General features: G+C 41.1%; 1 protein-coding gene across 1 annotated transcript; it reads right to left on the bottom strand.

Moving 5' to 3' along the window:
- Positions 1-2,483: 2,483 nt before the first annotated feature.
- pgap3 (post-GPI attachment to proteins phospholipase 3) lies at positions 2,484-8,542 on the bottom strand. The gene is made up of 8 exons (XM_037080487.1): positions 7,860-8,542; positions 6,991-7,088; positions 6,642-6,794; positions 6,477-6,539; positions 5,878-5,939; positions 5,595-5,731; positions 5,116-5,320; positions 2,484-4,719 (listed from the first exon to the last, which is right to left on the bottom strand). Exons 1-8 carry the CDS (start codon positions 8,128-8,130, stop codon positions 4,656-4,658), a joined length of 1,053 nt encoding a protein of 350 aa, XP_036936382.1. The 5' UTR covers positions 8,131-8,542; the 3' UTR covers positions 2,484-4,655.
- Positions 8,543-11,551: the final 3,009 nt, after the last annotated feature.

Raw genomic sequence — 11,551 nt, 5'->3', positions numbered from 1 at the left:
AACCCAATGTGGCACATAAAAGGGGGAAGTGATCTGAGTGTTTCATGTTGCAAGAAGAATCGAAGCAGCAGAGGCTGAGACATCTTGACATTTAGGCCCTCGTAAGAGTCGAGCACAAAAACAATGGTACTAGAATTCCCCTATTTCGATCTGATTGGGTTTCATTGTGATTTATCATTTTGTTTCACATGACACAGAACACAACTTTATTCACAGGTGAAATCCAAATGTTGAGTAAATAGAATCAAAATGTCAAATGGCTCCTTTTAGAGAATAAAGGGTGATTTTGAATACTTGATATGCAGCTATAAAATCTTAATTTGCTGAAGTAGAAACTATTACAATCAAGTAAATGTAGTTAATTTTGGAGCAGGTGTATAAACTAGCAGAAAACTCAAGTACCCCAGCAAGGCATGTGCATATCTTAAAATTATATTATAGTATTATATGGGAAGTATTATGTTGTTCAACAGGTACTGCAGAATCAAAGTCTATTGTTTCTCAACTTACATGAAGTTTAGCGTAACTATGGATAAACGAAAAGGTCCACTTGCAGGCTTAATTCCTAACAGAAAGCAAAGTCTACTTGTGGCCTCAATATGAAGGTTATATGACCTTATTAACACATTTATTAATGGGAGAGCATCCAGAGCAAAGAAGTTTCTACCACAACCAACTAAACACTCATTCACACACATCACCTCACCCCAGAGTCTATCTAATATCCATATAACTATAAAATGTTGCATAATTATGGATATTCCAATTCAACCTTATTCGCTGACGGATAGCTGCGTCCCACTGAATTTGATAAAAGGGAAATGGTCCACGCTATACCGTTATACTCGGAGCATCTTCATATTTCTCATGCCCTCGCTTCACGGTCACAAATCAGGAGTTGAAGGAGGAAGAATAAACTCTATTCATCCCAATCTATCCACTCTACCCACCCACAGCAGCCAGGGTCAGAGTCCAGCCGACTGCACAGAGCTATCAGGAAACAACAAAAACGCTCCTCACTGAGCCTCACAGAGCACACACACGGCCCAGACTTTTCACAAGGGTTAGCGGTGGTCCTGGTCCCGCTTAAATGTTTGGTTCCCACAGATTAAGTCACTTTGCTGCAGGCCCTTTCGAGCCAGACGAGAGCCAACTTAGCATTCTGGTTGTGTGATTTTCTCAGCTGTAAACTTCTGTAAAATGAATAAAGCAAGTTTTATGAGGAGTTCTTAAGCAGCAAGTCTCCGATGAGCTATGCTGGCTCTGTAGAAACAGGAAAATCCCTGTCCCTAAAACTATTTATTCAGAAGTGAGTTTTCTGAAAAGTAGTCTGATAACCTACAAGTAAAAACCTTATACAACATGGGGTGAAAAATGGACGAGGCCAGCAAGTGGGTGAGAGATACTGTGTGCAAGTGAGAGAGTGCAAGGGCAACAAAGACTGCAAGGAATATTCCTTAAAAGTCTAAGAAAGAATGGCTTGTATTAGATGATGAATATTGTCTCACGGCTTACGTAGATCAACAAACATAGACCTGGAGGAATCTGTCCCAGTGATATTACAGGTTTGCTTTGAATGTATAATGGTGGCACAAAGGGAACGAAGTCAGCAGGGGAACAGGGGAGAGGGCTGATTCAAGGATATAAATGTCCCTTAATGTGGATTCACTCTTAGTGTCCTGGAAAGAAGATGCCATCTCACCTACAGTTAAAAGATCTGAGCACAAATTTCTTATAGATTTCAGTGAACAAAAGGAATTATAAGCAGCACATTGTAAAGAAAACTTAATCGGGGGTGAAAAGTGACACGATGCCAAGGAACCAGTGCAGACTTCTGGTAAGTGAGTGTTTTACCTCCACCATATTTCAGGGGGAAATATTATACGTTTCACATTTATTTGACAACTGTAATTACAAGTTCCATGAACAATGAGAATGTATGTAAAAACAGTGCATTTCTAGCTTTGTGACTCAAGATGTGTTCGACTTACTGCCATCATTTAAGGCTTCGGCGTTTCAGAATTGTTGTTTTGAACAAGTCCCCATCTGCTTTAGTTTGGTTTAGAAGAATGCTGTAATGCTGTTTTGCTGTGAATGTTTTGTGAACTAAACTTCACCTGACTTTCCACTAATTAATCCATTCATGTTGTGGTGATCTTTTCTGTTGAACATCTCATGATCCAAAAAGTTGGGACCTCCAGGTTGGAAAATACGGATCTTTAAATAACCTTTGTCTTTATCTGTTAAAGCACATTCAGCTGATACTAGAACTTTTACTTATGTTGGAGTTTGAATTAAGGACTTTTCATGGAGCATTTTTACACTGTTATAAAAATACTTTCGCTGATGATCTGATTACTTCTACAATATATTATTCCTCTTGCCGACCCATTCCTATGAATATTTGTAGGACCGATAAAACAGATAACTGAAGAGCAGAACAACATTAACAAGAAAGCCAAGAAACACACAGTCGAGACAGATTCCTTATCAACAAAGAACACTTTTATTTGTTCCATATCTTTCAGTTTTTTTTTGGTCAAATATCAGGCATGAGGTGGAGGAGAGTGCACTCAGTAGGAGAGGTGAGGCGACGGTGCACAGGGCAGCAGGCAGGGGGCAGCAGATGAGCAAAGGACCGGGAGAGATGTGGTCATTATAGAGGAAGAAGGAAGTGAACAAAGACATGATTTACAGTTTGTGCGAGGCCAATTCCTCAGAAAATATTCAAATTATTAAAACAGACACGAATGAAATGATTCAACAAGTTTTTGTCAGAAGATAAAAGTACTTTCAGAATTGAGGAGGCAATGATTTTGTGATTAACTAAAATGAGAGTTCTTCTTTAAGCCTTCCATCTATATACTGTCATAACTGAGCCCCAGACATGGAATCATGAATGAGTTTTTCAATATGTTCAATAAATACGGGCTATTTTGGCAAACAAACAAACAAAAAAAAAGAATATGCACTTTATAATGTTTCTTATCTCATATTTTTGCAAAGATTTCAGGAATCTTTTTGCCACCCAAACCTATGACAACCTCTCCAAGTCTTTCATCCTCGGTCTTCCCCCACCCCCATCACAGTCTGTCAGCAAAGCTAAATTTACCCGTCGTCTCACACACATTCACGCAGCAAACCTCAAACATATATAGATATATATACACACACTCTCTCTCACACACACACACTGGCCGCTTCACAAAAGGATCAAGCACAATCTAGCTCCGTCTCTCTCTTACACGCACACACACAAACACCGATTCAGTTTATGACTGCAAAAACAACACAATGTCGTGTCAAGGCAACGTGTACACACACACTGGTCATTGTTCACATTCTCACACAGAAATACAAAGCCATGGGCAGAATTTCCAACAAAAAATGCATGTAAAAGTACGGACACACTCGTAAAGTGCACATATGGGAGGGGAACTCTGAGGGGCGAAGACATACGTGACATGATTGCAAGAGTTTGAGAGCGCCAAATGTGAGAAGAAAACAAAAGAATTGATTGAAAAATCATTTCCACAAAGAAGAAATGTGGAGCGATGTAAACGGGGCAAGTCATCTGTAGAGCAGCTCATTGTGTTTTGCACATTTCAGGGGAAAATTACGGCAAGAAATTCAACCAAAATCAAAAAATGGATGTCAGGGAAACAGCTACATGCTCATTCACACACACACACCATCCAAACCCTGGATTTATTAGAAACTGTTGGTGCAAACAACAACTTATTTTTCCTATCTCGATCATTTTCCTCTTATCCTCACACTCAAAGGCAATCAAGGTGAATTATAACAACATTTTATGATCAGCGGGCGGATCCCACCCAAAATTTAAAAAATCAAGTTGTCAAAGTAAACAGAATAAAGCACAGATTGGTCAACGACAACAAAAAGGATTTGAGACGAGCAACTAAGGCAGCTGATGAGAATCTGAAATCATATACAGAAAAGAAAACAAAAGCAGCAGTGGAAACAACAGAGGCACGAAAATAAAGGTGTGACGGTGAGAAAAGAAAAAAAAAAAAGACAGTCAGCTAGAATGGCCTCCAAACATAAACCCCCTTCCCCCTCTCTCTAGAACAATCCCCTCCCCTTCACAAGGGGCACCTCTCTGCGTCCGCCAGTCCACTTTTGGCACGCATGTACTCCCGACACATGCCGGACCCAACAGAGGAGGGTATGATTGCCTGGCAAAGGGATCTGGTGCCACCTATTGTCAGCCACAGCAAACTGCTATTTGTGCAGAGCCAAGAGGCTGGTGAAGGGGATCAATTTAAGAAGAGTTAAAAGCAACAAGATATGCATCCCGACAAAACATTTCCCTCATCCTGCTTTTGCAGCTATGACGAATGATAAAAGAACCGTCGAGCCCACGTCAGTACAAGGCAAAGTTCAGTGGACTGAGCGTCAATCACGATAATTCCAAAAGGAGAGAGAAATTACCCCCAAATAAATACAAGGAAAAAAATTAAAAACAAGAAAAACTGTAAACAATGTCTACAATGATGGAAGTCATAGTGGTGTCATGCATCGTGTCGAGTCATCTGGGAGGTTGAGCTACGTCCGTGTTCGGGTGTCTGGCTGCCCTGATCCATCGGAGTGGTGCGAGGGTGCAGGGGTGGAGAGGAGGGGATGAGCTCCTCCTACTCGACTTTGACGCCCATCTTCTCTGTGTTTAGCAGGTAGAGGCTGTCGTCTATCAGGAAACTGGAGGGAGAGAGGAAGTACGGATCATTTATAGAGTGAAAACCTCTTCCCAATCAAATCAATGAAGGAGCTCTGAAAAAGAAAATAAACCCAACACTTCCAACACTTTGGGAAATACCTCCGGTGCGCGACAGTTGATCACTTTTGTGCCCCGCCTACCGGCTAACAGTACGCTAACTGTGTCATCTTTTAAGTGTTGTTTTGCTTTTTTCCCCCGTCCCCCCCAAAACTGAAAGATAATTTTGATTTAGAATCAAAAATCGTGCCACTCCTGACCCCACAAGCAACATTTTCTCTCCCACTTTATTGAAACGTCAAAGCAAAAACACAACCTGACACCGCCTTCTCTTCTCAGAAAAGCTACGAAACATACAGAGGGCAGGTGAGTGGACGAACCTGTAGAAGAGGAAGTGGACTGGTATGGTGCTCAGGTGCCACACAGCGTGAGCATCTAGGATCCAGAGCATCGGGGGGAAGTCCAGCAGCTCCAGCAGAGCCAGACCGTGAAGCAGCATCACCACCAGGCCGCACTTCCACCAGTATGGCAGGGTCCGCCGGTTCTGCCAGCACCAACACAGCCACCACAGGAGGTTCACCATGCCTTTAAAGACGAAAACAGGTTTAAAGCGATTTAACAAATGGCCAATGTAATCATTGGTTATTGCTGGTAATGTCTATATGTCACGTCTCTTTTACCATTTCCCTCTTTTTCTTTTTTAAATTGAACTGCTTCTGATGCCATAAAATTAAAATGAAATACAAATAATGAAAAACAAGCCATTTGGCAGACAGGGTTCCAAACAAGTACAGTACATCAGCGTATAATGATCATTAGTACCAGCTAATTATTTGACTTTAAGTTGAATTTGCCGTACCGATGGTGGCGTTAGCAGCCATGTTGTAGCCATAGTCGAAACTGACAAAGGTCAGGTAGGACACGTGCGAAGTAAAGGCCAAGATGAGCAGGACTCCCACCATGCTCGACACCCCGGGTCGCCTCAGGCCCAACGTTCTGATGAGGAGAGAAACGGGTGAAGCAAAAGTGATGTAACAGGAATGTGTTTTACATCATTAGTATTGGTATTTTAGACAGCGAGGTTAACCGGGGTGAATGATACTGAAAACATTTGTAAGTGGAAATCCTGTTTTAGAGCTTACCTGACACAACACAGGTAGATTGAGTAAAGAATGACAGCCGTGGCACAGAAATAGTCCATTTTCTGAAACAGACATACAGACATGAGCGTAGCTGAATCAACATGAGGAGAAAGAGACTTGTGCCTGTTGTATGTTGCTGAAAATATACCACATGCAGCTGGAGGGCTTATCCGTAATGGCATTAGGATGTTACTGATTAGCTAAGCTCGTTAGCCATTAAAACAGAAAAACGCTCATCGCAGCAGGCGGTCTGGCAGTTGGGAAGTTATTCTAGCAGCTCTCCACTCAACATACAATAAAGTGTTGCTTTTTAAATAAACACTGAACCATTTTACTGTCTGTTATGTGAAAATGTTTCTTTTGGCTGTGCCCTGCTCATCGCTTTGTCCCATGTGTGCATGTCGAGTCCTGACTGCTCTCACCAGCCCTTTAAATAAATAGCAAGCTGGCTGAACAGAAGTCTCTGTCAGGAGTAAGTGGACCAAACCAAAAGGTGAGAGGTTATTCATTTTGTATAGGCCAGATAGAGAGGAACAAAACTCTTGGTTAAAATATTTGTCATAAGATTTGATAAAACCCAGGCGGTCAACAACCATTACCTCAGTTAGATAGGTGTCCCGGGTGTGAAACACTGTCGACCAGAACCAGGCATTAAGAGACACCTGAAGGAAACACACACAGGCTCTTGTTATGAATCTCACAATGATCGTGACACAATAGTATCGGTGTTTCGATCTGTGTTAAAGTCATTCTCTCCATCTCACCAGAGAGAAGGCGTTGATGGTGTGGTACATGGGGCTCTGGCGTGGCACCGTGCTGCGATAGCGCAGCAGCATGAGAAGGCAAGCCAGGCCGTTAAGCAGCGAGGCCAGGGCCGAGGCCGGCTCCTCGAAACACAGGAAGCGCGCAAATGGCCACTGTGGAAAATAAAATACAGAACATTTGAATCAAATCGGGAAAGGCAAAACCATCACAGGAGCACTTTGTTGTTTCACTCGCATAAATTATCAGGATTAAAGTGAACAGATAATGAAGCCAGAGCTCAGCATCCTCCCCAGTCCAGAACAAATTCGTGTGAGAGTCTGTGACGGGGTTTGGTGAGTGAACACAAACCTTGCCGTGGAACTGTGGGACCCTGTACCCCTCGGCCTGGTAAAGCCCCACAGTGGTCCACATGCACTGATAGCGACAGTCATCGCGACATGTCCAACCTGGGACAGGGGAAAAAAGAGAGAGGAGGTGAGGGCGTGAACGGGCACAACAGGTCAAAGGTCAAAGTTCAGCTGGCCTCACAGATAACGGGTACAAATATTCAACATCAATTTTTGAGCAGAAATTCAAACAAAATGTGCTCTCAATAGTTATTCCACTGTTAATAAACAATGATATGCATTATAAACAGTTGCAACTTCATAAAGGCCATTCAAATTATGTTTACAGATAAACAAAGTATTATATACATCAGTTCAACTACATTATCTGGTGATGATGGTAATGATGGCTGTTACAAAGTGTTAAACCTTCCTTTTTATAAGCCATGTGAAACCGATGATTAGATGTTGTTTCAAAGTCTCGCACATTCACCCCACACAGTTGTCAATGGAGGTGGAGGGTGGAGTTTCTGTGGGCCCTTTGTGACACGTTGCTCAGCCGGAAAAACTGGCATTCATCATTCAAGCCTGTTTCAATTTGGATCAGTGTCGCGTTTCTTGAGAGGGTGCGAAGACACACCGCGGTAAAAGTCACACAGCAGCCATGACAACACACAGCAGCAGCAGCAGCAGGGACGAGCCAACACAGAATGAATGGTAACTGTTAGCAAAGACGCTCAAAGAGATGCGTTTAGCGAATGTCACAACACAGCTAGATATATTAAAGCTAAGTCCAGTGGGTAGCTTGTGGAGAAATGCAGCAACAGACTGCTAACAAGCTAAGTTAGCTTAACTTACCTGCTGCTGCCAACAACAACAACAACGACTCACCTGTCAGCGCCATGTACTGCGGCTGGGCAGACTGAAAGCCCCGTAGCCGAGCCCCGGTGCAGTTGGTCCGGACACACTGCTTCACGCAGTCTCGGTAAACCGGCTCCTTGTCGCCTTGAGAGGACCGCACAGTGGTCACCGATACGAGGAGCAGGACGACAGTGGCCACAGCGGGGAGCCTGACAGATGTGCAGCGGGGTATCGCTGAGGCCATGGTGGTCGGTCTCGTCCCTTCAGAACTCACGAAGGCACGGCTGGACGACAGCTGCATCGATGGCTCCCACAGCCTACGGGCCACATTACCAGACAGCCATCCCCAGTTTGAAGCGACTGAGCCGGGCCTGAGACGCTTCAGAGTTACTGTGCTGTAGGTCCACTGCTCCCTGGCTCTCTGGTCAGAGTCAAGTTTCACACTCCCAGGACGTTTCCGGTCGATATTTCCAAAACAAAACACACACTGCTTGGCGTTTGGTAGAAACTTATCTTTTGTGAGACAACACTGCGAGTTCCCACTGTAGTATTATCTGCGTGTGGTCTAGGTTTCTCGCCCAGCTTTTATGAATAATACACATTTTGTAAGCCCACTTTTATGTTAGGGCCAATGCGATTATTGTAACGTGAAATATTGGTAGCTTTTATTTTGAAGGCAGAGCTGTTAGATGGAGACAATTCTACTTCCGTTACTACGTACGTCACTAGGTCATGTGACTCATTGATCTATTGATTTTTCAAGTTATCATTTTTATTTTTATTTTATGATAGCGATGAGGATTATTGTGTATAATAATAATAATAATAATAATAATAATAATAATAATAATAATAATAATAATAATAATGTTATTATTAGAATTAGAGACATTGTGGAAAATCTCTTGCTTTGAATATGCAGGTCTCCTCTCTGTTTCTGTCTAATCTGCTCATTCATCACCAGTCACTTTCCAGAACCTGTCAAAATCAGTGTTATTTTAGGTAAATTAAATACTTTTTTAGTCAAATGAAGGTGTGACTACTGAAAGGTGTAAAACAAACATACAGTGGCATACATTATCTCCTATAAGTAATGTTGAAGCAACAGAATACTGCCTAAAAACACTGTATGAATGAAACACAAATGTGTTTATTGAACAGGTTGTTACTTCTGGTAATATTATTTAATATTTCTGCTGGTAATACATTTAATGTTTTATTTAATGTAGCTGCAATACAAAGCACAACGTTACAAACAACTTATTCTCAACTGGAAAAAGACATTCTTCAAGCACTTTTTAAGTAGTTGAAGTTTTAAAAGGTGACTAGAATAGAAATAGAATCCATTTTTTGGTTGAGCACATTGGTTTAACATGAAGTTGTCCTTGCATGGTGTTCATCACAGCAGATAGATCAATTACTCCTGGTTTTCTACCAAGACAACAAACTGGAAGTAAACATTGTTTCCTTAAATGCTGAAAAGACCTAATCTGTTATTATTTTTTATGTACCCATTGTGTTAATTCACTCTGTGATTATGTTCATCATTTCTGTTTGTTATCACATTTTTGCACCAATTCTGTTTTTTTAAATAAAGGTTGAATGAATGAATGCATGAATGAATGAATGAACAACAATGATCACAATGATATTTTAATCAAAACATTTTAAAGTATTCTTATGACAATAAAATGAGATCATGTCCACACAAATGATTAATAGTGTATTTGGTGCAACATTACATATGCAAATAGAATCAGTTTGAATATTCAAACTTCAGATATTAAACTACCTTTATTGTACTAGATGAACACACTATATGTTGCTACCACAAACATAATAACAAATGCATTATTACCCTCTTGGATGATGTGTGCAGCTCTACACAGCTGGGAAAATATCTGATAATGAAAACAAAAAAGTCAAAAAAGTGGTTCATTTTTGCTTCCAAAACTTCAACCAGTCCAGCTTTCCCATATTGTTCAAATGCAAGTTGATTGACAGTGTATTTCCAAACACAGCGCAGGACAACAATGGAGTCAAATCAAGACACGTGGTAATTTCGGACAGAAACCACCCAATTATTGATGGAAGATAAGAGAAAAGGCCAATAATAAGGTTGTGGATGGTGATCTGCAGGGCCTTCTTCTTCGAAGGGTGGATGTTTCCTCTGGCAGGGCTTGATCTCATCAGGGTCCAAAGGATGGACACGTCACAGAAGCCAATAACAGGGAGAGTCAGGATATAAAACAAGATTGGGATGGGTTCAGAATCACCCTTTTGTAGCATAGCAAAATAAAATCCATATGCAGAAGTTGCGGTCCACACACCGACGGCCATCAGGATCCTGGGAGTCAGACTCTTTCTTTCCCGGTATGTAAGTGGATGAACCACAGCCAGGTAACAGTCCAGACAGATACAAGTTATAAACAGAGGCCTTCCACACACATTAAATGAATACAAGAAGGAATTGAATGCTACAGCCACCAAGTTATGCTCATAAAAATCATAAAACCATTCAGACTGACGAAGTATCAAAAAAAGTATATCCATCACAGTGAGATTTAACATAAAGACATCATTTGGGCTAAATGGCATCCCTTTTCTTCCTTTCTCGAACATGTCCAAGAGTATGGCAGCTGCTCCAGGAAACCCAAAAACAAAGGAACAAATAGTGACACATGTCCAGAAGATATCTGCCTGTGGGTCTTCACACTGCACATTGGCTGTTGCATTAGAGTAGTCAGTGACGTTGTCAAACCAAGACATGTGGATTGCTCCGTACTTGTACTCTCGAATCAGTCAGCTGAGAACCTTCTAGTACTGCAACTGAACCAGTCGACCTGTCAGTGAAATTACTGAAGACCGGCTGGGTATGACTTAGTTCTCTTGATTTGAATAAGTGGCGCTGTATGTTAAACTTGACATGCCATACCACTGTCATCTGTCACATCAACAAACACAAACTTTTCCACCCAGATTTGAATTTGTTTTAAATTCAAATCAAGAAGAACGTGATACGTCACACGTCTGTGCATCTGGTGGACCAAAGGCAGAAGCACATATTCCACACAAAGAACTTAGAAATCTTCTATTTTCTACACTGTATTATGGAATAAAACTGTCCCTGGATATGACAGTGCTGCCGCACTCTGATGTCTAGCTGGTTATAATGTTTACAGTGTCCACCATCTAATTTCTACATTAAATCGACTCTCTGTGGATGTCTCTGTGTAATTCTTATTTTTTGCAAGTTCTGTAAACACTCAGAAAAATTATTTGTCTGAAATGTCCCTCAGTCAAATATACATTGCATTAAATGTAAAGCATCTCATTTAATGCAAAGATTTTCTATCATGTTGAGTCAGTGTGAATAAATCAAATAACTGCATGTCAATGCAGATTCAAACATAAACATTAAGTGTCTTATTGAGTTATTATCTAGGGGCTGACGTATTCATACAGTGTTTCTTACTGACAAAGCATCTAAAAATGGTTATTCTGTCACCTGCAATAAAACCCACATCGATTTATTTAATTTATACCCACATACTCGATATGATAGAAAAGCTCTGATAGTGAATGACCCTTTATGTTGAGCTTATGTTATTTAATTAATTGGATGAAAGATAAACACGTGGTTGATATACTTGAAGTCAACGTTTCAGGCAAATTATATTTTGTAAAGCACCGTGTGAGTCAGCAAAGATTCATTACCCTGA

The sequence above is a fragment of the Acanthopagrus latus genome, chromosome 20, assembly GCF_904848185.1.
Source record: "Acanthopagrus latus isolate v.2019 chromosome 20, fAcaLat1.1, whole genome shotgun sequence".
Taxonomy (NCBI): Eukaryota; Metazoa; Chordata; class Actinopteri; order Spariformes; family Sparidae; genus Acanthopagrus; species Acanthopagrus latus.
Note: the sequence above shows the minus strand (reverse complement) of the source record. Positions and strands in the feature narration are given on the sequence as shown.

What these genes read in the sequence shown, in the direction of transcription:
- pgap3 (XM_037080487.1), bottom strand. Translation starts at nt 8,130, where the DNA reads ATGCAGCTGTCGTCCAGCCGTGCCTTCGTGAGTTCTGAAGGGACGAGA. An exon ending in GCAGTACATGGCGCTGACAG is followed by an intron (nt 7,089 to 7,859) that starts GTGAGTCGTTGT and finishes CCCCTGTCCCAG; the next exon opens with GTTGGACATGTCGCGATGAC. An exon ending in GTCCACTTCCTCTTCTACAG is followed by an intron (nt 4,720 to 5,115) that starts GTTCGTCCACTC and finishes CTCTCCCTCCAG; the next exon opens with TTTCCTGATAGACGACAGCC.